Source organism: Caloenas nicobarica, chromosome 1 (assembly GCF_036013445.1).
Source record: "Caloenas nicobarica isolate bCalNic1 chromosome 1, bCalNic1.hap1, whole genome shotgun sequence".
NCBI lineage: Eukaryota > Metazoa > Chordata > Aves > Columbiformes > Columbidae > Caloenas > Caloenas nicobarica.
Window position 1 is genome coordinate 82,929,443 of NC_088245.1, and position 27,279 is coordinate 82,956,721.

The 27,279-nt window shown below is 41.0% G+C and overlaps 1 protein-coding gene across 4 annotated transcripts in view; it reads right to left on the reverse strand.

Annotated features, from left to right (window-relative positions):
• Window positions 1-7,420: 7,420 nt before the first annotated feature.
• Window positions 7,421-27,279, reverse strand: part of DERA (deoxyribose-phosphate aldolase) — a 55,650-nt gene continuing 35,791 nt past the window's right edge. Inside the window, exons 7-9 of one of the 4 annotated variants that reach the window (XM_065646528.1) lie at window positions 15,268-15,380; window positions 11,400-11,549; window positions 7,421-9,672 (exon numbers count right to left, since the gene is read on the reverse strand). In XM_065646528.1, coding sequence (XP_065502600.1) covers window positions 9,616-9,672; window positions 11,400-11,549; window positions 15,268-15,380 — 320 coding nt within the window. In that variant the 3' untranslated portion in view covers window positions 7,421-9,615. Of the gene's footprint in view, window positions 9,673-10,740; window positions 10,874-11,399; window positions 11,550-14,560; window positions 14,585-15,267; window positions 15,381-22,038; window positions 22,084-27,279 lie in introns of those variants that run through there. The other 3 variants (XM_065646537.1, XM_065646547.1, XM_065646556.1) reach the window with 3 other exon arrangements.

Genomic DNA, 27,279 nt, shown 5'->3' on the forward strand with positions numbered 1-27,279 from the left:
TGGTCCACGTTAATCTAAACCCCTGCAATGATCATCTGCGGTTTCTAATAAATGACTGATAACTCTCTATGTAACTCTTGCAGTGATTAAAGTTAACATCCGTACAGAGTGCAGGCTGTTTCAGCTGTTTTTTGACGGCTATTTGCCATTCTTCCTTTTTAGTATTGCCATCACTAAAACAAAAAGCTCCTTGTTTGAAAATTATTTATGGAGTGTTCCAGAGCTTTATAAGATTTTCATACACCACTCTGCGAGCTGGTATCCTTTTGGATTAGAGTGTACTCTCAATTTCAATCCATGGATGAGAACGACTTGATTTCTTTTCATAGTTTGCAGCTCCGGAAACGTCCATGAATATGTATTGCATCTTTCGACACTCCTTTGTGCCAGCTTTTGGGGAAGGCCGTGCAGAACCAGAGAAGTTTAAGGTGGAGTGGACCCATTAGACCATCCAGCCCATCTGCCTCCCCACACAGGCTCGTGATTTCTGAACGCAGCTGTCTTGTATTGGGTCAAGTCCCAGCTGAGGGGCTCCCGCTGCTTCCCCAGGGGGCTGTCAAACAGCATCACCTAACTACTTACAGAAAAACTTGTTGGTACTCATCCTAAATTTTCCACTTGTTATTTTTGTCTGGTGCACCTGATATAATCCCAGTACTTTGTATCAAACTATTCTCCTCCATTGCTGGAATTCTCATTTACCTCCATCAACATGCTATTGCCTGTTTACATTAGTGACATGGAAGGGCACCAGCCAGGAACCACAAGACATTGCAGTGAGTGCTGTATGAAAACAGAAAAAAAAAAATCAATCCCAATTGCTCAGATGAAGTAAATTTGCAAGATGCATGACAAGAAACAAGGAACAAACACTGAGGTCTGGAGGGCAAAGCACTTCAAAGTTACAAACCACTAAGTTTGCCCATGCCACTGTATCTCAACCTTTGTAAACGCCACTTTCAGTGACAATGTTGTTCCCTGGTCCATCTGTCTGTCTGTCTTCCAGCCATGCCCAAAATTAAATTCATGGATGGGAGATCCGGTCTGTGAGCCATTTTCTTTCGGTCTCAGCATTCCTCCTCTCCTGATGAGGCACCGTGTTTCTGGCAGGTCCACTCCCACTCTTCTTGCCCAGATCTCCTCACTCTTGCTGTGCAGCTGCCAGTTCTTCCTTCTGGTCTTCTGAGGCACCTTCCCCTCCAAGGCCTTTCCTTCCACTTTCCCTGCTCATGCTGGCACTCCCCGTTTCCTTGATTTCTCTATGCTGTGCCAGTATATTTCTCTCCCCCTAGTCCACCTTTTGCCTGCCGTGTCATTGCAGTCCTGCTGGCACCACGCGCCGCACTAACACCAGGAGAAGCAGGTGCGGACGATCAGGACCATTCTCCCCCTTGCCACAGGTTCACGCTCTGCAATGTGGGAATTTCACAGAGCTCAATTCGCAAAGTTTCTAGGTGTAGGCTAAAAACCCTCAGCCCACTCCATATTTTTATTCAGGTTTATTTTCTGACTCTTTTTTAGAATAAAGTTCAACTGAGGAAGATATCTACCTAGATAATTTCAGTCCAAGCAATTAGCTCGCCAACGCCACAATTGGAGCATAAAGGAGAATATAACGTTTATGACTCTTATTAAGTGCTAGAGACTCTAACTTCTGCCTAGAATAAGCATAGTTTCTAAGGAAGGATTTAAAGCTCTACTCGTGCTTTGCTCATTCACTTCACTACTCTTCTCTGTAACCGTACCCTATTGACCAATTACGCTGTGTTCAAACACACAAGCAGCAATTAACTTACTCATCTGCCTCACCTGTCACACGTGTATTTAAAATTCTGTCTTAGCAACTTGGCGTTTCTTAATCTCATCAGCAAAACCCAAGGCACTGATGTATTCCGAGGCACTGCACATTTTTTTCTCTCCGTGTGTTGCACCAGTTTTATACCCCATTGAGTTCAGGAAAGCTGCACAGTAGGAAATTAGGCCCAAAGTACATATACAGGTTTAAATCCGATTCTAAAACACTGTAACACACTGCTCTGCAGCCCTCTAATGGAGAAAATGGCAGACACGCTCAGCAAAATAAAATGGAATTAACGCTTAACAAAGAAATTTTCTCTGGAAGAGGCAGCTCTGAAAACACACACTCAATTAAGAGCAGATAGATATTTTCCTGCAGTTGAAGTGACTTTTATTTATGCGTTTATTTGTTTATCCAGAGCGGAAGGTCATGAGTTTTCTTTTTAGTGAGAAGCAGGGCTGGGGGGTGAATTGAATGAGACGGAACCTCCTGGAGACCTTCGCTGGGGAAGTCCTTGCTACTGCGGGTCGTCCGTGCTGCTCTGCTGTGTCTCTGAGCGGGAGCCTCTGGGCAGAGGCAGCACGTGTCCCGCCAGCGGCCACTGATACCTAGCGATCCTCTCTGATAATGTTACGTGTTGCTCACACCATCTCATTTTTACTGTGGTCTAATACAACACATTTAACAAGGGGAGTGCTCTCTCGTGTTGCTAACGTACCCGTTTCACCCTGACGGGCTCCATGGAGTTGCTTCGGGCTACATCTGCTCTTTCCTCTCCAGCAAATCCTAAACCACCACAGTGCCACGCTGGTCCTGCTTGTCAGTGGTTCTCGTTAGGAGGACTCTCCATTGGGATCTTATCTGGCATTTTCAGGACAAGCTTCAGAAAAGTTTCAGAAATTGTGAAACAGCTTTGCCTTCCATCTGCTGGGGACACCTTTTAGGATGCCTTTTACTTCTGTTTCTGCTGCCTCCTCCTTAGCTTAAGTATCTGGAAGAAATAGTAGCTGTGGGAATTTGCTCAAGATGATGGTAGGGAGAAGTAACAACATTTTTCTGAAATTGTGGAAATACGCCTGCTCTGGACCTCATTGAGTTTTTTGAGTATGTTGGACATTCACGTTGTAATGGCAGCCCAAGATATCTGCCATTTCTGACGCTTCCTGCAAGCTGAGACACTAGGCACAGAGACCTGTGCGTTTTTTCTTGGTTTTTTTTGTTGTTGTTTTTTTTTTTTTAAACCTCCATCTCAAACTCAGGAATAAAAGAGGAAGCCATATAAAGATTATTCTCATTTCGTTAGCTAACCTGAACAAGCCAAATGATCCATGCAACTCTGCAAGAAAGGTAGTGGTTCCCAGTCCAGCCTCAGTGTGTCTTCAAGGCATTTATTTAAAGCTCCTTGAGCTTTAAATGACCGCAGGGCATTTTTCAGACCATGAATTTCAAGGAGCCATTCTGGAGCACGTTTAGCAGAAGAGACCCGGGATGACACTGTTTTACCAAGTGGCATTTGTGAGTACTTGCCATCTCCAAGGACGGGTGTGGTCTGGCTGCCATGTGGCGAAGAACTATGTTTTTGTGCAGATGTTCCCCACTCTGCTGTCATCAAACACTGAAATAGCCCATTTAAAAGTGCTGAAGAAACTAGAATGAAGTCCCTGATGCCTAGATCTATAGTTAGAGGGGCATTACTGGATGATGAGATCCTACCAGATTGCAGGGTTTATTTTTTTTTTTTACGACATTAGAGGACTCGCCAACCCTGAAGGGACTAAGGGAGGGAGGATGGAGAGGATGAAACCACCTGGATGTGCAGCACTGCAGGTTTGAAGCTCCGAGTCCCAGGGCTCAGCATACACAGTGCATCTGTTTAACATCATTGCTGCTTCTAGGCTTCACCCTGAGGACTGCCCCAGCACCACGTGCCGCAGAGCACCCCCCTGCGCTCACATTAGCTTCTCTTAACGTTCAGAGGGAAACAACAGAAGTTCCCCTTTCCCTTTACAGCTCTTCTACTTCCTGCCTAATGAAGGTAAAATATAAAATGTTGAAGGAAAAAGCAGTTTTTCCCCTACAGTAGAATTTCCTTTTCAGTTATTTTTAATCTGACATCTGTTTTAACATGCACTCACACACTACATTTATTTTAATTTTTTCCCTCCCTTGTGTTTTATTATTTACCTCCTGTTCCAAAGAGATCACAAAAGATTACACTTCTGTGAAGCAATAACAGCAGTGGTGATGATCTCTCTTACTTCTTACAACTTCTCTTTTTACCCCTCTGTTTTTCCTTTATCTACATCCTCCTGTCACTGCCCTCCCAGAGGTCTCATTACAGTCGCTATCAGATGGGGTGACGGCATTCACTTTTTTTTTTTTTTAAATTGAACAGATTTGTGCTAACTAGAACACAAAGCACTTCTTGTTCAGAGCCCGGATAGTCGTTCTTTGCTCTGGTTCAATTCAGGCCTTTAAATAAGTCAGAGCAAGAAATCATGTCCTGGGTGAGATGGTGCCTGTACTTTGAAGAAAGCCCAGGAGTCTGCTGAAGGCAGCAGAAAGCAGCCAGTGCTGAGATGTGCCAGCCTTCAGCCAGAGCTCTGACGTGATGCCGGCTGAATGTTTCATTTCCCCTGGAAATGAAGATAACATCCCTAATCAATTCACGTGTAATTAAATTAAATCATGGAGAATATGCATTCTCCAGCTTCTCCTTAGAAGCTGTTTGCTCAGGTCTGAATGTTAGGGGGAGGAAATAAAAGTTCTCGATGAGGCAGTAATCACTTCAGGCAGTTTTAGCACCTTTCGCCCCCAGGCAACCCCTCAGGCAGTGAGGGCAGGCAGGACGCTAAGCCTTGGCAGGCTCTTCCGCTAGCCCACTTGCTCTCTGGTCCGTGACAGCGATGGGGACCCCTAACCCAGGGGATCGCCAAAACAGCCTTGTCACTGGCCTCAGCCCACACATCAGAAGTGAACTGTTTGGCTGCTTTGCTCATTTGTTACGAGTAGTAAATAGGTGAGAACTCGTGCCAATCATCGAATAAAAACAGAGCTCATGCTATTATCGAAATGGAAAAATCAGCTTACAAAGTTTTCCCTTGTTTTTCTGGGCAAACCATCATCCAGTTTGGGGTTTGGTTTCATACAACACTGTACTATTTAGGGATGATGCTAATCTTCACCAGCTGAGCCTGCAAAGCTGATTTCTCTGCTTCTCCCATATAGAATGCAAGACTTGAAAAAACAAGTGTAGTCAATCCCAGCATTGCATCCTCGGTTTGTTAACATTCTTTAAAAATTCCTTTGTTTTCATCTCAGCTAAGGAAGCAATTCTAAACTGATGCTTTCACAATTTAGTGTTTTCAAACACTCCCTGTGATCTGAGATCTGAAACTGTTATGCCTCAAGAAAGCTTTCCAGAAGGAAATGTGTTTCCAGAAGACCATGTATTCTGCATTTTCCAAGAATCAGCAATCCACAAGCTGTCCCCAGTGCTCAACGCAGAGCTGCTTGAAGTCACTATTCATTAGGAATGGCTAGAGCATCTTGTTGGCACTCTTTTGTTGCATCAATGTTAAATTTCATTAAAGGACATTAAAACAACTTTTTTGCGCTTTCTCTTGGTACGTGGTTACTGTAGGTCCTTACAGAAAGGGGAGGACCTGTAAATTGTCTAGAACAGAGGAAGGGTCTCAACAATAGAGCTGCCTAGGACCTGATGGTCACTTATCACTTGCTCTTTTTTTTTTTTTTTTTTAAGGAGTCGAAGGCTGCAGCCCTTCCTGATGCTTCTGTCTTTCAAAGTCTTATCATCTCTTAATTTAGCACAGTTGAGGCTTTTTAGGAAATTGGTAATTTGACCCATGATGTAGCTGCATATTAAGAATACTTTTATCCTCAGCTGCTCTATTAAATAAGGACTGACCAGATGGACAATTCCCTCTCTCTCCTGGGCAGGTTACATCTAATTAAAAGCAATTCCCTCCTTCTATTGCACACTACACATATCATCCAGATGTCAGGACTGGTAATTTCAGCAAAAGCTCAACAAGATTTCGATAAAACTTGCTGTTGTTGTTTTGTGCTGATTTTTTTTACCCCAGGGGAGGGAGGGAGCCAAAGTTCCAACTGAGCAAAATAAAATTAAAAGTAGATCAGTATTCTCTGTCTCAGTAGCATATGCTATGGTATATAATGTATGTTCCCTGCTTCACAAAGGAAATGAAAGAATGAACTTATACAACTGATGAAATAAAGATATCAAAGTATTACTTGCCCCAGCTGATATGTACACTTCACATATAATTACTCTTTAATATCTTTGTTTCCTACAAACCAGAAAAAAGCTTACTCTCTCTCCCAATTCCCTCTTCTTGTAAATAAGCTGATGCAGAATCTTCCAGATCTGCAGTTTCTACTCGACTTTCTTCTTGAATTTATTCTTCTTTGCAAAGTAATGTGGCCTACAAAATGAAGCTATTTAAAATCCTAAATGAATAAGTGTTAAAAAATAATAAATTAGTATACAAGACTGACTTGCACAAAACATATGTTATACTCTGAAATATATTTAGATGAGAGTGCATAATTGCCTGTTCCTTTTCTAATGGCCTGAAGCACAGTGCTAAATCTGAACTTTATTCCCAAAGTCTATGCAGTGACAGTGTGACACCCCCTCCCTGGTTCCCGACTGAGTTCAGGTCCCCATCATCTTTCACGTGCTGTCTGCAGGAGTGATGCAGCGGCTTCCATAAATCTCAGCTCCCACTTGACCACCAGAACTAAATAGCAGCAAATGGCCATCAGCGGTGGGAAAGATGGAAGAGAGGATGGTGGAAGTGCTGGCCAAGGCCAAGGGCCACAGCTCAGGAGACCACACCGAGAGTTCCAGTTCCCAGTGGGTAGGGGTGTAGGTCCTGCCATACCAGCCTCCCACCTGAGCTCAAAATGTGTGTCTGTCCTGTGTCTGGTTTTCTCACGAGGTCAGTGCTGGAACAAGCCCAGTGACTCTTCTGGCTCTGCCAAGCCTCCCCCTACCCAGGCCAGGGCCCCGGGAGCCCCACTCCAGCTCAGTCCAGGGCCCTCAGCTATGTTGAGCTACATTGCAGGAGTGCTGGTCTCCAGCCCTACCTCTGGGATGGACCTCGGACCCACGCTGTTGGCAGCTGTCTCCTGGATAGCTGTCTTGGACATGTCTGTCACAGGTCTCCAGCCCTGTCCCCTGCTGCTCCTAACAGGACCTTGTGGCCCTGGTTCATCTCACCCCATCCGGGCTCTCAACAGACCAGCACTTGGCTGGTACCAGCAGCTTGCCCTCACTGCTCCCCAACATTATCTTCTGTAGGAGGAGCAAGAGAAGAGGCTCCGGGTCATGCTAGAGGATTACACCACAGACAGTATGGATACAACTCCCTTAAGCCGCAGAGAAGTTAACAGTGATAAAAAGTCACATTCTGTAACACTGAGCCATCTGCTTATTCCTCAAAAACCACCACCCCAAAACCAGAATCATCTTTATTTGAATGTGTTCACAGATTCTGTTACTTTTACATTTTAATTTTTTTTCCAAAAAATCTTAAAAAAAATAAACAGAAAAATGTTAAAATTACTTTCCAAGGAATCCAGCTTCTTCCAAAACACTGGTTGCATGGAGTTGCACGATATTTCACATTGCTATGTTTGTAATGTTCATGGAAAAGAGAAGTGGCTTGACTTTCCAGGAATCCAAACCTCTCCACCTGCAAAGCCTATGTGCATATCAAAATGAAGGAGGACTGACAACAGAAATATAAATAATTCTTCCTGGAAAGTTCATTAACCAACACGTAGCTCCTAAGGAAAGAAGTTGTTCTCAAACAGAGGTACTCGTGTTGAAGAGCTCGGTGGCAAAGTTGGACCTTCATTATTTTTAAAGAACTAAACAGAGTCCTTCATCTAGAAACTGAAGCACCTCCAAAAATCAGTTTCTATCTTCGTGTTAAATGTCCAAAAACAACAAAAAAGTGTACTTTTTAAGTGAGGTGTATCTTTCTGTCATGGAAGAAATACACTCTTACATTTATACAGCTAGAGCCGAACAGCAGCAAAACCCAGTGTGCAGCTACTGGGAGGGCACAGCAGAGGGTCAGCCTGACAGGCACCTGGTGGGAGGTGACCTGCTACAGCAGGCTTTGTATTTCCGAAAGCTCAGCAGCAGAATTTTCCACTAAATACACAAACAGGCACTGGATTTTTCTTTCAAGAAACTGGCAGGGATATCAGAAGTAAAACCCGTGACAAAAACCTGCCACTTTCCAGGAAAACAAACGTGAAAATACAGTCACAGCTCAGCCTCATTTTCTGCGTTGAGACCTAAACCAGAAAAAGGCTGAGAGTCTTGGATGAACTACTTCCTGGGAAAATAGGGCCTATTTTTAGTATTGAGCACTGCAGATAGGATTTTGTTTTCTGTATATGTTGTTTCTCTGATTTTTTTTCCCTATTCCACTTTCCTATCCACCCAAGGTGTTTGGTAGAGCACTAGTGATTCAGATGGTATAACCACATAAATAACTGAGTTATTATATTTATGAAGCACAGATCTCTTTGTAATAAATGTACCTTGTAGCTTGATTTACAGCAAAATCCTCCTCCTCTTACTTCCCTGATGAGACCTACTTAAGTCAGTGAGACTAGTCATGATGATAAGACAATTAAGTTTTTAGTACAACTCTGGTTAGTGAGCAGAATGCAGTTCTGAAATAATGAATCTACTAGCTCCAGTCTGATACTCAAAAGGTGTTGATGATTTTGGTATTATTCTTAATGTGCTCTGAGAAAAGTACTTTTTACATTAAAGCTGTAAACCCTGCCTAGGACACAATTCCAATTACCCTTTAAATTAAAGAATTGCTTTTAGAATGGCAAAGTTGAAGTTCAACCAGCATAGCAGTGACACCTGGAAACTGACAGTCAAACTCCCCTAGACTAAAATGCAAAGATTTGCATGAATGTGTTTTAAAATGACAGGAGACAGGAACGGGAGCTTCTAAGCAACTTAGACTAAAATTTTAAGAGTGAAATGCCTAAAAATAGGCCCCTGAATGCATAGTTAGGCACCTAGATAGAGGCTGCTTGATTTTCAGTTGTTCTGATCACCCAGAGCTCCCATTAACTTCAGGAGCAACTGTGGATACTCAGCTGTTCTGGAAATCAAGCCACTTTTATTCAAGGGTCTAAATATGGATGTCTGTGCCCAAGTTTGGGGGAAAAAATACAGAAAAAATAAGTGGCTTTTTTGCTACAGAAACATTTTATAAAAGAAAGTAATAGCCAAGTTTCATTTTCTCAGGTTACAATGCTTGAAACTGAATCAACATAACAATTAATAGCGCAACACATTTGTGGCAGAAGACTTTGTCTGAGGTGAATAGAAAGCTATTCCAAGATCTGTAGCTCTTAATTAGCAATCTGAAACGTTTCATAGATATTTCACATACTGAAACTGCCAAGTGTTACCAGGCCACCTAAATCTTTTTCATAGTATTTCAGTGTTGCCATTAATAAGCTTTTCAGGCTGGTCTGGGGAAGACTTTGCAAGATTAACTTTGCAAATCTGTAACTATTAACTATTTAACTATTTCAGAATTACCATTTTTTCTGCTTTTGGATCAAGTACAACCAGCAGACTTGAGCATATTTTTAAACACTATAAAATATGAAGAAGGGGGAATTAGGCCTTTAATTCTGTCATATGCACTTGGTTGTCAGAAGACTTCTGAATGCTCTTTGCTTAAAGACCTATTTTGAAAAGTAATCCTGAGTTGATTTTGTGTCTAAACCGTTGCCAGGTCATGCGGAAGTGGATAAGTGCCAGTCACATGATAGAAAATCTGCAAGAAAAAAGAAAATTTATGATGGAATTATATATGACTATAAATCTGAGAGTGTCAAGGAAGTAACAAATTAAAGGCATGCCAGATGAAGACGATGGATATTTGTATGTGTGTGTGTGCATAGAATACGATGTAATATACCTTTATATAGTCGTTTATAGGATCTGAACTAAGGGTCCTTGCTGTTTTGTTTGGAAAAAAAGAAAAAAGCAAAGACTCTTGTTGGTTTTAACTAAGCTTTCAAAAAAAGCCAGGTAGAAGAAAATGCTTTACTCTCACTGTAATCTGATTTTGGTGATTTCAGTATTATTTTGTAATATTAAAAGTATCCAAAATTGCTTACAGTTTTATATGGCTCATTTCACACTATTCTTTTAACTGTACTGTCTTGGGGATGGGGGATTGTTCTCCTCATTTTCTGTGTTTGAGTCTTTCTATTTAAATACCTGTTTGTTTTATTGAATATAATGATTGGAATATTTTATCTTAGATGTTTTTCAATGGCACAGTATAGCAGAGCTTTGGTCATGACTGGGGCCTTTGTGCAATCCCGGGCAGATAGAAGGATGACACTGTTAAGAAATCAGAACAAATTGTGCAACACAATCACTGGCTGTGTTGTAAGACTTGGCAGCGACGGCAGTGGCAACAAGAAAGCTCATGCTGCTTTGTCATCGCCAGGGACATGATTTTAGGTCAAGAGTGAGGCAGAGGCAGTCTGGCAGTGAAACAAGCCAATATTATTCTCATTGCAGGAGGGAACCAGGGGTTTTCAACAGTCATATTCACCTGACATCTCTCAGCTGTTCTATATTTCTTAAGATATGTCAGTATTTTAGTTGCTAGGAAAGGTGGGAAAAGGGAACAGACTGATGCTTTTTTTTCTTCCCCCAAACCCTTTACATCTCATGTTCTCCTACCAGAAGCAACAGCACAAGGATTCTCAAACTATTTTCTTGGTTAAAGCTAATAATCTCCTCGCTTTAAGAATGTGAGAGTGAAGTTCAGCAGCCCTAATGGTTTAGTAGTTCCTGTGACACTACACTGTTCTCAGCTCTGCTGTATCCTCTGGGGTTGATCCCCTACAACAGTGGGGTAGGTTATGGGTAGGCAGGTCAGAACTCTTCTTCCCACCAGGAATACACATTGCCAGGGAACCTCATACACTATTTGTCTGTCAGGAAACACAGCGACCAGCCTGCACAAAAATAAAAACAATTAGAAAAATGAGGCTTTGTAGGGAGCAATTGCTTTTCTTCCCCAGGAAATAATCAATATGAAAAAACTTCCCTATCAGCAGTACCGTATGCAGGAGGAGACGTGCCCTTCTCCACAGCATGGAAATGTGTTGTGAACAGTTGCAGCACAGTGACACAAAGGGTCTGCGAGGGTCAGCCAAGCTGGCAACAGCTAGGAGTGCAAGAGAGCGGACTACCATGCATTTGCAAAAGACTCTGTATACGTACAAATGGAACCTCTTTGCTCTATCCATTGCAAACCTGGCCCAGGCTGCTGGAACACCAGAGTTCCAGATGCCTGCAATGACAGGCCAAATTTAAAGAAATACTGGGCTGGAAGTGAACCTGTCATTAATAATGACTTAGATGTATGTTCTATTATCTTTTAAACAGCACCTAAAAGCATGTTCTGCAAAACCAGTAAGCCAGCACATTTAGAAAGATAACTTCTTCTCTCCACAAAGCTGAAAACTGTTAACAACTAACCTGTTTTTCAATGTCTTCCAACAAAATACTGGCACCCAGGCGGAAGAGCTCTGGTTTTAGCCACTCCACTCCCAGTTCATCCTTCACCAGCATAAGCCAAGTAATAGCATCTTTTGCTGTCCGAATGCCCCCAGCAGGTTTAAATCCAACCTTTATAGAGAAAAAAAAAGAAGTGCAACACACATTTTCATTCATCAGCAACCCTGGAAGAGCAATCAGCATTTGCACACCTGCAGTCTCAAAGTGCCTGTGGTATATGTAACAGCTCTAGTCTAGGAAGTATCAGACTGCAAACAGTATACGCTCTGGACTAGTGCTGAGAGCTATCATGCCTCAGACATCACTGCAAAAGACAAATTTTTGTCCCGAGGGACAGCAAGTGAAGAAGTAACACTTTAAACCCCAGTGCACTTTCTCAGGAGCTGGGTTTGAGGCCCAATGGGAGTTCTTTGCCCTTTACATATTAGGCCAAGGGATCTCGGCAGGACATGGGATATCTGCCTATGATCTACTGCTCATGTCGCAATCTAATTCCAAAGAACAAATACATGTGCAATAACATACCACCAAAAATGCTGAAATAAAGCATGTGACACAGCTGACTCATGGGGAGGGCAGTGAGAGATGGTTGTACTTTATAAAAGCCTGTGCACCAGAGTTATACATGATCGGGCTGTACATTCAAACCTATCAGAGGTTTAATTTTCACTGAACTTTTCTAAATGGGGATTAAATTAGGTCTGTCTTTACCAAAAATTAAAAGTTTTGTGCTTCACAGGAACCGCCAAACTTCTCTCCCAACAATGCTGGATAAGCTTTCAGTCACTTGATATGAGATACAAGTCATATTTGGCCAGGTGAATTGCCATGTATGTAGAGGCACACACCCCAAGAAAAAATTGTCTTTGAGGTGAAGCATGTCTTGAATCCCATGGTAAACCTGCAGTGCAGAGCCAGCACTGAGGTGACTTGGCGTGCACCCCTAGTGCCAGTCTTTCAGTTACATGCCACTTAAACACATCTCATTCTGAGACAGAGCTTGTGACATGCATCTATCAGATCCCTCATCAAAAATTTTGTCACCTGCATTAGCCAAAATATTGGCCAGCAGCAGCTTACTAAACTCTTGAAAACCAAGCAGAATTCGGAAAAAAAAAAAATTGTACTGTAGCATACAGTGATTCTCTCTACATTCTCTCTGCCATAAACCTTTACCTCGGGTGCTCCTTCCTATCAGCCTCCTTCAGCAAGAATTACTGTTCTGATTTCTGTATATACATTCCTGAAACCTCACTGCATTGAGGATTTCTTTGTATCTTACAGATATAATAGTGGAAACAAAAAATCTGGTTTGAAATGTTTCTTTTTTTTTTTTTTTTTAATAGAGATTTCAGGACATACGAACACAGAATAAATCCTTCTCTCACACTGAAGCATTCTGATAACAGCATATTTCCAATAAGACAGGAAAAAGCTTGATAAATCCAAAACATGAAGACTGTGTTTTTTGTGGATGGATGCATGGATGGATGCATACATGCATGCATGACTGTATGCATAAATCTGTTAACATCAGATTTCCAAAAGGAATTTAAACCACAGCAATTGGAAAAGCATTTTCTAGACAATAAATTAAAATAGTGGGAATGTGTTTTCCCTCAGAAAGAAAAATTCTAAAAAAAAATCAAATTTAGATTTCTTCCTAGAAATATTACAACTCTCCGAGACAATCTATGGCAAACCCAAGCAAAATATAGTTAGTAAGAGAATTAAAAACACCATGCAGAATTCCTTGTTCTTTTAGCAAATTCTGAAAGCTTTTTTCTTCGCAAAAAAGCTGACAAAGACAAGCCTGTCCTCTCCTCCATTTACCAGCTTTCCAAACGGCACATCTGACTGCCACAAAAATGCAAAAAGGAAGGGGGGGGTTGGATTTAATTCAAGAGCAGTACAAAGTCCAGCTACCACTTTCCTGCTATTTCACAGCATTTCATTATTTTGCTTAATAAGTTCATCTCCTCAAGAATTTTCTCTTCACCTTATATTATTAAAAGTAATAAGTTTTTCTGGATTGGGGGTTTTCCCAACAGAAAAACCAATTTATGTATGTCCTTCAATAATGACAGGAAAAGATTATTTCCCATTATATTGCACACTTTTCATATCACCACCACAGCTTATCATTCAATAAATGTTACTCCGCAACTTGTTCCTTTCCTTGAAGAAGTTTAAATTCTATATTAAGCTGTTTTTCCCAGCCAATGCCTTGCTAGGCAGCACCCCTACAGCAGCAAAATTAGTTTGTTAAAGAAACCATTTAGAAATCTCATCACTGATAATATTGTCTTCAGTTAATACAAGCACATAAAGTCAGTTTACATCTAATTCACTGACACACACATGCACACAGACATAAGTACTCAATAACACATTCCATACAGTGAATGCATCCTTTTAAAGCAAAAGGTGAATTCAACATTTATATCCAATTATAGGTACAAAGCTGTGTTAATGCAGCAGAGCCCAACCTCCGGCGCACAGCTCGCTTTAGCAGCATTGGTGCCAAGGTGAGTCACCCGGCCCCAGGGATCTGCCTCAGGTTGGCAGCAGCCAGGATGCTCCTGCAGAAGCACAACTATCCAGGCTGCCTGAGCTGTTGTGTGGCAGAGGGACATGCAGGCTGGGGAAGGGAGGAGTCAGAACAGCTCAAGGATCCATGTTGGCCTCATCTGGATGACTACAGAGAGCAGACAGACACACGTCTAACCTGCTGTCACATCCTCCCCAAGCTCCAAAAGCCCCTGAAGCCATCTCAGATCCTATCCCACTGCTCATCCCATGCCCTAACGCCACACCTCAAAAGGCCACCTGCAGAAGGGACAGAAGGGTGAGCTGGAGAGGATGGAAAGGTGACCCAGAAACAGGGAGAGAGCGCCTTAGCTTAAGATACAGTCTCCTTGCCAGAGGCTGTAGGTGAGGACAAAGCCCACTGCTAAACACCAGCTCCAGATCTAACTGGCAGCTCCCACTTGCCAGTGGATAGAGGAGGTGAGGGGTGGCTTAAGCCTTCAGGGATGACCTTCTCACTGCTCCAGTGCAAGGATGGACAGACAGACAGCTCACCACTGGCTCTGTTGTATGCTCCGCGCTGTTCCTCACCTCCACCGACCTCACTTGACAGCAACCTGACGGATAAATGGTGTGTCCCAGGACATAACGTTCTCTTGGGCCCTGTCCCTCCCTCCCGCCACCCCAGACAATAGGATCCAACTGGATCTGCCTTCTTGTCCCCTTGGAAAGTCCCCCTGGCAAGGGAGGAAAGAACAGAATTTATCTCTTGTGTTGACAGAACAGAGTCAGAAAATACAGTTGTGTACACCGGACAGACTCTTGATGGCCATAAATTTGTACAGCTCCACCAAGGTTTATGCGAGTATGCCAATCACTGTCAGCTTGAGATCTGCGCTGGTACGGAGATAACCATGTAAATACCTTAAATGGTGAAACAAAACTCAAATCCAAATGCAGCAGGGTATGCATCAAGTTATTCAAGGGAAGAAAGCAGAAAGTGTTTACTTTTTGGGTTTGGTTTGGTTTTTGTGGGGTTTTTTTTTGGTTTTGTTTTTCATTTTTTGTTTGTTTGTTGGTTTTGGGGTTTTTGGAAGGTGTTTGTTTGTTTTTTTAAAGTATACAATTATTAGCAAATCAAGTGAGGAATACAAGAAAGAAGTCCCCTTATCTATTGCTCATACAGCCACAAAAGTTATATAAGTGGATTTATATGTTCTGCATTTTGAAACTTATTCCAGTCTTCCTTCCTTCTGAGTGAGCCTGTTTGGTTAATTTTTATAAAGGTAGCAAGAATTACCTTGTTGCCAGTTTGCCAGTAGTACTCTCTAATGGCTCGCATCATGACTACTCCTACTGGAAAGGTCGCATTTTCCACTTCCTTTCCCGTAGATGTCTTTATAAAATCAGAACCTGAAAGGAAGTAAAAAGCTTTATGGTAGTTTCAGAAGACAAGCCACTCTGCACATATATAAATCACATGCTCCAACAACGCCCTCATGTTTCATAGTAATTATGAAGCATTTCTATACACGTATGTCCCCTTGGTGTTGGTGCTGATCTTGCTTTGGTTGAGACTAGAGCAGGAAGGTGAGATACCCATTCAGTTTCAGAGCAAGTTCGACATCCCAGGGGCTAAATGAACACCCCAGCTCTTAATTCTTTGCTCTAGCTGTCAGACCAACAATCTCTTCTGGATAGTCCAATGTAATGTATGTTCCTGTATGGACACTGAATCTATGTGTAAATATACATTAATAGGAATGTGTCTGACTAACCACAACAATGGAAATTGTTTCCTCTGAACAAATTTTGCTTATAAATCAACATTTTAGTATTTCCACAATGATCCTTCTGAACGAAAAAAAATTTAATCAGTTTCTCTAATTTAACTTTGCATCCATTTAGTCTGGCATTTGACAGTCTAGTATTGTATTTCCCACAGCTGTTTAAAGTGAAAGGAAAAAAATCCCACATGTATTTATGAAACCAGCTGTGAAATACTGTAAACAGGGGAAAAACTCCCTCCTTATGCATTTTGCAATTGTAACATTGCAAATTACTATACTTAAAGCCATGGTATAATGCAGTAACAAGGTCAAAACATCTGTGTTATTTAAAGAAAGAGAGCCTTGGTCTTTTTTTTTTGCCTGTTTTCTCACTTGTGAACAATACTCTTCACCACCTATCACTTGTGTAGTGTTCTTGTGCATTCTTGCTCTTCTGAGTTGGCTTAAAACAAATCCTGCAGCACGATATAACAAAAAGCTAAGAAATTAACAAAAAAATTTGCTTTGCAGTGTCTGATCCTGCATTGACACCATACAATGACAAAATTTCTTCAATTGCACTAGGGCACACTTCATCCCTGGGAATCCACTTCTTAGAAAAGGTGTACTGTGGGATCATTAATTATCAAAAGTAATCGGGAGAAGGAGAGGGATAATTCAAACATCATGTAGTAGTGCATCATCCACTTAAGTCAATTGGAACTGCATCTGCTTCCACTTCAAATTTGGCGTAGGGTCCATTTTGTCTCTTACTTGAATGATGATGCCTCTGTAACATCTCCTAGAGGCAGCAAGGGAGGTTTCACTACTGGCCCAAATTAACGAGTAGCCCAGACTACTAATACATTTGGAGGGTGTGCGGCAGCACACTCCAGAGACCCATCTTCCTCATGAATGCTGGCACACAGGTAGGGCTCGGCCTGATGGGAAGTTAAGACAAAGCCAGGCGTGTTTCTGCATCCTGTAATTTAAACATAATCGAACAGTGCCACTAACACTGTGCCTTGTAAGATCACAATTTTCTCTGTAGGCTTCCTGTCTAGGCACTAAGGAAGCCATTTGTGATTCGACTGCACCATCCTATGACAATTCCCATTCTAAATGGAAAGAGTTATTCAAGGAAAAAAGTTCCAACTCCAGAGAAGGTGCAATGTGCAAAAGAGGCAATTAATAGTTGATTGAGCTTTGCAAAGAATGGAGCACATATAAGAGACAATTGAGTTACATATTTCAGAGCAACTCCCCTCTAGAGAGACGCTATGGACATCTGATAGTCACATTAAAACAAATAGCAGTGGAAGCGGAACTTTAACATTGCCAAATTATATTTTTAATTTCCTTTTCGAAATCTAGCACTTAAAGTCCTTCAGCGCAATACTTTTCATTTTTTCTAGTATAAGGTAAGTCAAAGCTTTTATAAGTCTTATAATTACAAGTCTCTATGGTACAGTTTCATTAAAAACTTTCATTAAACAACAGCTGCCCTTGTATATGGTCTTCTAATCAATTTGGTCAAACAGAATGACTTCTAATCAGCTGTTGATAAAAATAGAAGATGAAATTTTAATTCTAATAGATTAACCACAAACTCAAGATAGTCTTCAAAATCCATCTAGCTCTATTCTCCAGTGGATTTAACGACTATTCAGCAACTCATTACTAAATAGAACAAGATGAACATTTTCCAGTTCATTAAAGAAATGTACTATGTATTTTTGCATTGTCCTCATGATTCGTTACAGGGAGTCTTAATTACAAGATAATGGATAATGGTTATTAAATGCAGACTCCAGTAATGAAGCTCTATTCATTTGTGAGCCTCAGAGACTGCAAAGAGGGGAAAATAAAATTACTAGCTTCAAAAGATTAACGGATCAAATTATTATTCAATTTTGAAAATCTCATTCAGACTTCATAGAAACAAGAAGAGATTAAAAACTAGTATTAGTACAAAAGTAGTGCATTTATATATTTATTTTTAAATAATATCTTAAGGCTATTACCAGAATAATCAGCTTTAGATGTGATTATTAGACAAACATACAGCCAATTTAGTAGCATCCTCTAACAATGAAAACACTACATTTTTATTTCCTGAACAAATTCTATTTACGACACAAGATCTTGCTAGCAGGACTGCATGCAGCCTCTTGCTGAAGATGAAGATGCACACTAGCAGAGAGCGCCACAATGCAAGGCGCTATTAACGTTTAGATTTCAGGAGTGAAAAGGGGGATTCAAAAATCAACCACTGCCACAAAAAGCACCTCATTAAGTAGACTTTATGCCAACCTTGTAATAACAAAGGAGTTTCACCAAGTCTATTTCTTACGGAAGTTTTCAAAAACAAGTCTAAGGAATATTCAGCAGGAGTTTCATCTGGAAATTTATGCGATGATTTAGAAACTTATCACCCATCCTCCCATCTTCTTACAAATGTACACACTCGAAAAAGTAAAGGCTAGTGTTAAACAAATCCTGGATGGCTTTCTCCTTCCTCAGGGAGAATGACACAATTCAGTGAAACACTGACTTGAAAAAAAATGAGTTTGCCAGGGTAGATGTCTAGGCCCAGTGAGCCTGGAAGAGCTCACACCGCTCTTTTGCAGCGTGTAACCACAACACTACATTGCCTTTCAAGGCAGCAAGTCATGTAAGACTCATTGAATCAGTAAAGAGTGGAGACATCAAAGACTGTTTGAAACACAGAAGCATTAGAAGCCTGTTTCAGGTGGGCTTTCTGCCAACCTAGTAAGCTACCAAGGCCTAGCAAGCACAAATTGCATCATCTTACTTTAACCAGAGATGGAAACCCTGAGTAAAACTTAAGAAATGTGAACAGTGCCACAGTCTGTTGAGAACACCCAAGCTCTCAGTGCCACTGGGAGCCAGACCACTTGGGCTGCAGCCATCTGCCTTGTGAAATCAGGACGAGTTTTTTAAGATATTAAATTCCTTCTTCCCTAACTCTCGCCCTCCATACACACACAACCCTCAGTCATCAGACTACACCAAAGATCACTCAAAATAAGCCAGCTGAATGTGCACAGGCTAAAAAGAAAAGCGGTGTCTTCATGGCCTGTTGCCTGACTCCAGACCTAAAGGTTAAGATGAAGTCCATTAAATTACTTCTAGTCTAGATACCCACAGAGCCCTATTTACTGTGGCACCTGAGCAGAGGTGCGGAGCTGAGGTATACAGAAGCTGAGTGACTTGCCCAAATGCTCAGCAAATATGTGGCAGGGAAGGACCTGGATGTCCTGGTCTCCTGAAGGCCAGAAGCGCTGCCATGACTGGCCCACACTACTGCTACCCCCTACAACATCTCAAAACGCTACGAAGCTTCCCAGTCCATGTAACACTGAAGCGGAGCATGAGAACTGGAGAATCTTATTTAGATGACAGCATCCAACAAACACGCTCTGGTTCCATAATTAAGCAATAAGGAATAATAAGCAGTATAGCAGTCGTGGAATAATCACAACCTTTTGGTAGCGAAGTGCTTCAAATGCCCTTGGGGAATGATTATCTCCTGATAACTACAGACTGTGTTGCTGCCTTACTCTTAATAAAGAACAAAGACACGTCTGGCAGTTTTAAACAATAGTTTAGAGAGAGATGCTTGCAGAGGGACAATTACGCCATGCTACTTTGTAAGCACGTGCAATGAGCACAAATATATCTTTGTTGCTGCAACTCAGATGTAAGAATATGTGGCAACACAGAGCGAACACATACTCTTGCAAGAGTTCCAGGACTGGTGGCAAAAAGAAGGATGCTGCTGAGGGGACCTGCATAAGCCCCTGCTGCTTGTGCTGACAAGGTGGCAGTGATAAAATAGTACATTATCAAATGTGCATAAAGTTCCATGTGCAAGTCATCTTTCTATTTTATGAGTACCTAAAATAAGGGTCTTAAGATTCACACACAATTAGCCTGACTTGGGGTGACCAGGTTATCAACCCTCTGAAAATGAAAGGCAGGGCAAGATATAAAAGGCTAACGCGGTAGCTAATTCTTGTCAGTTGAGTCATCGTAATTGTTCACTTACATGTCGTTATCATACTTCAGTTGCAAGATAAAATATATTTCCTGGAGCTTAAATTTGCCATTGAGAAGGAGAAAAGAATACACAGCTGTGACAATTTACTTTAGCAGTAGCTCACCGAGCAGTTTTAACTCCATCCCACATGGCTATGTTGCCAGACCACTTGGTTATGTGCCTATGCCATGTTCTCACATGCCTGTGTCTGTCTGAAAAACACTGGCTTGCAACTTTGTCTTTTCTGAACTGCCTGGTTTTTGCAATTCTTTTCAGAACAGTGCCTCTATGGAGGAAAAAAAAAAAGGGGGGCGGGGAGCGGAATCATAAGGGTCCATGTTTAATGTCTGTTTACGAATAAGACAACTTTTCTAATGACCCATCCTATCATCTCAGCTTTGTTTTCAAGACTCAAAATGGATGCTTCCTCACTTGTACACCACCTTCAGTAATAGGTGTTCTGTGGGCCAAATGATGCCCTTAGGAACTCTTCTGCATGCACACAAAGGGACAAATTATGAAGTTCATACTTATGCAAAATTCCCTGTAGATGATGTTTGAAAGAATACAGCACTGCTGAATTATGCATAGCTTGCTAATGCACTATTATAGTGTCTACCACAGGTCTCCATAGGATACTATTACCTAATTAGTATTAGTTTCTTGTGTGTTCATTTGAAATGTGTTTCTCTAGAAGGTTCAACAGAAAGATCCTTACCACCTTCTGTTGCTCTGCTATATAACATGGGTGCTTGCTGTTTGTAGAGCATTCCTTCTAATCCAATCCCTATTTGATATGGCAAAGGAGAAGATGAGTAACTGACGTGTTGCAGGCTCAAGGGCCACAGCTGGAATCCCTGTCAATGCTGGCTCTTGTCTTTAGGCTTCAAACAACAGTAAAGTGCAGGAGAAAACATGCTCCCAGTCCCCTCCCATATTGCCAGGCAGAGCAGTGTTGGGAGATGCATGGATGCAGGAGCAGTTCAGGCAATTACGTGCTGCTGGAACAGCCATTTCTCTTCCTCTCCAAAGAGGAAACAGCAGGATATACTCCCAAGAGCAACTAGTAGGACCACAAGGAAGCATAAGGAATCTCTGTATTGTTATCTGCTGGTTAAATTTAATGTTTCTTCACCAAGATCTCATTTTCCTTTCTTAAAACTGTGTACCATGCATTACACTCAAGGGTTTTACAGTCTATGACCTATATTAACCTTTTTTAATTTTGCAGATGGCATTACTGAAACTGGTTAAACAGTTTGCCTAATGACATGACGAGCCAAGGGTAGAAAGAAGAAATGAATCAATGCATTCCAACACCTAATCCTAACCTTACTATAATCACTGAGAAAAAAATACAACTTTCCTCTCAGCTTATCCACTCAGAATGCTGTTTTCCTTTACAGGGTACTCTGAGGGCTACTTTTTGCCACTCCCCTCCTGACTCTGAGCAAGACCCAAAATACGAAGAGACACCAGTGCAGATCTCCTCCCTCCTCTAGCATCAGCTCAGCTTGAGAGTTCACCTCAGTGAACTCAGGGCAGGAAATAGTGCTGGTGACACAGCTCTGGCCCCAGATGCCCAAACCCATGGCCTCCTCCAGCATGATACCTATGACAAAACAGAAGCTTTAAGATGTGGCTGTTCCATCAGCTACCAAAATACCTGGGGAAGGGAGTAGAAGAACCACAAACAACTGAAAAAAGCATGGATAGTGTGCTAGTGGTAAGAGTAGCCGCAGCACCTGCATAAAAATCTAGTGGAAGTGCTCCAGAGCATGCTTGGAGGCACAAAGCAGCAGACCTGCTCCCCCTCATAGCCCCAACCACCACCATCTCCACAATTACACAGTGGCTATGTACAAAAAAAGGCAGTCACATCTTTCAACACCTCACCCCGACTCTTCGCTGCAAAGATAGTGAAGGCTGAATTCTGCAGATTGCCCTGATGTCCAAATGTCATCATTTGCATAAAAAAAGCTAAACGTTATAAAATAACACGTTGTTTCTGTACATGGTTATGGATGTGGCCAGGGGCTAAGAGGGGGGTGGTGGCTTTCCCTGCTTTGGCAGAGCGTTAGTGTCCCACATACAACAGCCAAAGGCATGCTGGGTGTTTGAGAAGGAACCACGACACTCATTCTCTTCACTTTACCAGTAACACACAGGTTGCTGCTACAACAGGTTGTTGCTCCTTTCTGGAGCAACATAAAGGTTCGTCTCTCCTTTCAGATTAGATGCAGGCACTCAGGTTCTCAGCACTGAGCCACGTGCTCCTGCTGGGCTGGGTGAAAAAGCAAAATGTTGTTGGAGAAACTAAACTCGATTTCAAAATCCCACCCATTAAGCTTCCTTTACAGACACTCAATTGCATTGCATTGTTTACTTGTTCACACTTGAAGTAATCTAAACAATGATAAACCATCCTAAACTATAAAATAATTAAAACAGCACTGATCTAGGTCAGGCTTCTTCCCTCTTGGCATTCTTGGTTTTGGATCAATACATCTCAGTCTATCAAAGTGTTGTCCAGTGCATGACATATTACAGACCGAGGCTAAAACTCTGCTATATCTAGCAGTAATGGAGCTGCAATTTGGAAGAAAATAATAAATATGCATGACTGCTTAGAATCACAGCACTACATGCATATTGCATATCATATTTTAGCAAACATTTAGCTTTGTGCATTTTAATGTTGATAGCAACTTCGAAACAAATACGGTAACACTAAAACTCAGGTATGCTTATGTATTTTCTATTAGCTTGTAACAAAATTACTCAAATTGAAGAAATAGCTGTTTAAAATCCATCTGGAAAAACTCCACACTGAACAAAGCAAGTAGAAAATCAGTCTACTTTATCAAGAAGGTGCTATGAATTTTAAAGGTTTTTTTTTTAAAAATACATAATACAGCCAAAATCATGACACTTCAATATAATTTTGAGTGTTTTTCAACACTCCGTGATAAAAGCATTTTAAGATTCTATTCTGACTCTAACCCAGAGAAAGACAGGATTGATTTTTGAGATTTAAAATCATGTCTTAATGCCACAGTCACAATCTGTCCAGCATCCAGCCTCTTTGTCATGCAGAGGACAAACAGCCAGAACTAGCCCCTCTTCCACACTGTTCCCTACGCATAAGAAGGCAGCTGGCACAGGTGGAGGCTTCAGCACTGGGAGGATTTCCAGTATCAAAGGCATTTCCCAAAAACACTTTGTGGCATTGTCAAGCTTTTGGCTTTGTCTGAAAAAAAAAAAAAAAAAAAAAATCTCACCAGACTCATCTGTGATGTGTTTGGTGTTTGTCTCCTCCTGGCTTTTACAAATCAGCTAGAACAGGTTCCTTAGGGGCTTGCATAGAGGGCTAAATATTCCACTTCCAGTAATCATGTGATTACCAGGAAAATGTTAGGGACTTTTAATTTTTATCATACTTGAAAGCCTTCAATACAATCAACTTACATAGATTCTATCACGGACTTCCTGGGTGCAGGTGTTGGGCATTCTCTTGATACAACAAATATCCAAAGGGTAACACCCTGGAAGGCCTTACCTACACATAAAGCAGCATAGTAAAATGGCAAGCTATGGTTGGTTTTGAAAGGTACTGATCTTACTTGCAGCTCCTACTTCCCAGAAGTTTTTGGCCCTCAGAGTGTTTCCTTCTTTCCCCACCTTGATAATTTGACATCTGGCAAAACTGTAAAAGTCCATGTGTGTAAGCTGCAATGTGGGCAAGAACTTCCAGGTACTGACAGATATTTTCACCACTGCCAGTAGGGTTGTTTTAAAAATGTTTCTTAGCTCTTCAGGTAGCCTGAATACCAAAAAGCCTACCAGTCTCCTTCAATAAAAAACCAAGCAAAACCCCTGACTGTGCAGCCACACTGCAAGCAGGAGGCACCTCTCTGCTGGGGGTCAGGGAAAGACACACTTCAGGTTTTTTAAAAAAATCTTTTTTCCTCCCCTACTGTATTATTAATGATGCTTACATGGCAAAACTAACAATTTTATTTCAAAGGGATGCTTTATGAAGGCGTGTTGCTGATAAATTCAGTCAGACTTTTCTGGCATAACAATCTACTGAGCACTACTTTAAAAAAAGAAAGCAAATCAAAAAGACCCTTAAGCGCTGTCAGAAATAGGCAGCAACTCATAAAAAGGTATATAATAGGCTGGGGCACTGTTTCTCTACGTCCATTTGTCAACAGCCTCTGTGCTGCTCTGGTCATGGACTGCAATCACAGTGAGCATCTCAAACCAAGAGTACTAACAATCTGATTAAACAAATGCCCCTGTTTTGGTTAAAAATAATTGAAACATATAGAAATGCACATTTGGTTAGCCTACTGGCAGAATTAAGACATTATTTCAATCTTCGAATCTACATTTTATATTTAGGTTTTATATTTTTAAAACCTACACTAAATATATATTATCATTTTGTACTTTGGCATTCCACTCTTTTTAGTGAAATACTGTGAATGAAAGAAATTGAGTATCAAACTCTCTTTGTGTTCGATGTGTATATATATCTTCATAGGTATTTAGTGGCAAGTTACTAAATGTCACTATTCATTGAGACAGTACATTTTATGTCTATCTTACAGAAAAAAATTTTAAAACTTGTCTGAAGTTTGTAGTTTTGCGTGGCAATATTTCAGCACCTCACTTGGGTATCAATGGCTTCTTCATCCACACTTACGCATTCAGAAATAGATGTGGTCAAGCAAAACATTAGCTGTGTTTTACTGACTTGTCACTTGTCAAACTGAAGTGGTAGTGACGGTGTCACCATGACAGCCTGGTCTATACCTTTCCTTCTGTAATCCTAAACTTCTGCCAAAAAGAGTAAAAAGTTGCAGTCCTGCCTCTCCATTTGAGCTGGGTCCTAAGCATGCTCTGTTTAGGTCATATAGAGCATAACAGTAAGCAAAGTTGCACCCTAAAGAAACAGGTGTTTGATGCGGACAGACCCCACCCTGATAAAAGTAAAGGCTTGCAAAATCCACGCTTCTAACTATGACTTCTAACAATATCTAAATTGGTATTAATATTTTCTGTAGCGAGCATTATGAGTGGGATCATGAGACATACTCCCACGTTTTGTGCTTCATACGTGATCCAAAAGAAAACTATGAAGTTTAAACACAATCTGTGGGGTTTTTGTTTTTAATAGCAGTCAGTTTTAATTTAGTAAACCTTGATCAGGCCATGGGACTAAAAATCAGGAAGTTTAAAAACCTGTAATTTGGCTCTTATCTCTCCAACCCAATAGCAATGTGTACACTTCAATAAAGCAGCTGATTCAGATACTGAATCACAGCAAAAGTTATGAGGAATTAAGTGTTCAGCATTTATCTACATGTAATCAGAAGCAAAGGTATCTAATAAGTATTTACATTGGAAAACAGTGGACTGAAGTGGAGTCTAGCAGTGTTGCATATCCCTTATCTATCAACTAAGCACAGTATCCACTTTGCTAGACATCTGCTGCAGAGTGCTCTAAGGCCCCCAGCCATTAGCTCAAAGCAAAAAAAAGGCATTGTCTCCATTTAATCACCTATCTTTTCAAACTTACTCTGATCTAAATGACAGAGTTAAACAAAATGGTTACTAGCAACAGGAGACAGTTGTTAACCAGCAAGCTAAGGTGGGTGTGTGTGCATAGAGTTCAGGAGGAAAACATGCTGCTGCATGCTGTTTGCTTCTACAATGTGAATTTATAAAGAGGAGTGAAAGTGCAGTACCAAGTGAATTAACAAGAATTAAAGGATTAAAATCCCGGGAACCAATCAAGACAAAGAGAAATGGAAAATGGATTCAGCCCTAAAAAGATAAAATTATTTAACAACTTATTAAAACAGTTCATCATTGTAATTAAAATCCAAGTGCCTAGAAAAAAGTGGCACAAGAAAGGTAATTATTTATGAGGAGACTTTAAAAAGCCATTTATTGTGAACTTGAAGAAGAATCAGCCTGAAAGAGCTGGTAGTAAAAAGAAATTGTTTGTTTATTCATAAAACTTATTTTGGGTCTAGCATACCACTAAGAATCCCTAACATCTGCTCAATGGCAGCTGTAAGTAACATTAGGAACACTCAGCCAATGTATATCTTTCTTTTTTATTAAAAAATAAACAGATCTTTTTAAATTATTCACTAGTAAATTAACATAAAAATCAGTGCTGTAGCAACTCACATTTTGTGGAAAAGTGTCTGCAAGATTTGTATGATCATGATGATCTAAACCTTTCTGTGTTTTACTGACTAGTATTCTCTTTATGCGATGTCTCACCTAATTGGGCAAATGAAAACGTAGAAAACCTACAGGCCACACTGGAGTAACAGCTGTGAATAATACAGAACATATCACTGGTACCTCAAATGCCGCATTAGTTGCCTCCTTCCAGCTTGAACGGATTCTGTTCTTTCCTTCCACCATTTAAAAATTCCACTCAAATAATCTCAGATTCTCTCCTGCTTCTGTCTTTCGTGAACCAGACATTAGACAATAACCCCAACCGGCAGAAACCCTCTCCAAATTACTTCTGAGTAACCAAATGCAGTGGTGTTACTAATTAATAATTATTTGTACTCATCTGCAGCCTTTTCATACATATAACAGATTGCAAAGTGCTCTGCATAATTCTGTATTTCACTCCAAAATTGTGTTCTTAAAATAGTAAAAAAGGCACAGGAACCCTTCAAACCTAAAGGCTTCTCTTCACTCTCACTAACACTGTTTTTTTTACTTAATCTCTTGAACATTTTGGCAGAAAAATATATTAATTTCTTCCTAGGTTTCTCTCCTGCCTACAGTTCTTACTCACTAATACAGGCAACTCCCTGCAAATGAACTTGCTAAGAAGTTGTTCAAAAGCATAGAGTAGCTCTGTTTATTTTACTAGGGTTTTTGTGGGGTTTTTTGCTTTATTTCTAAGCAACAAACCAGCATTTTTGCAGTACGCTCCGGAGACAGTTAAAGCTGAGCTGTAATTCTAACCCAGGTGCTGGAAATCGCTGGAAATGGCATTGCTACAATAGCACAGGGTCCCTCCAGCTGAAGCTCCTGGAGGAACCTGCCTTGAAGCCCCAACCGTGCTGCAACTGACAACCAAGGAAACCGCTGTGAATTTGCTTACATCCAGAGAAGCTGCAAACACAGTACCTGATGACAACACAAACATAACCAGTTAGCTATCAACAGCATGTTATCGCATTATCAGAGCATCACCTGAAAATGCTACCCATCCTCTCACTGGGGACCAGAAGCCATGAGAAATGTGGCACCCCCTTCCATCACACCTTAACAAGGTGCTTTCTCATGCTGGGGCTTGGGCTCACTTCAAATCTCCATTTATGTATAAAGCTTTCTGTTTCCTTTGAGCTCTCTACACATCCATTTTCCAAGACCTGTGGGAGGCAGGCTTTTGAAGATATATGATTCATAATTTTGCATTGCATAATTCAAG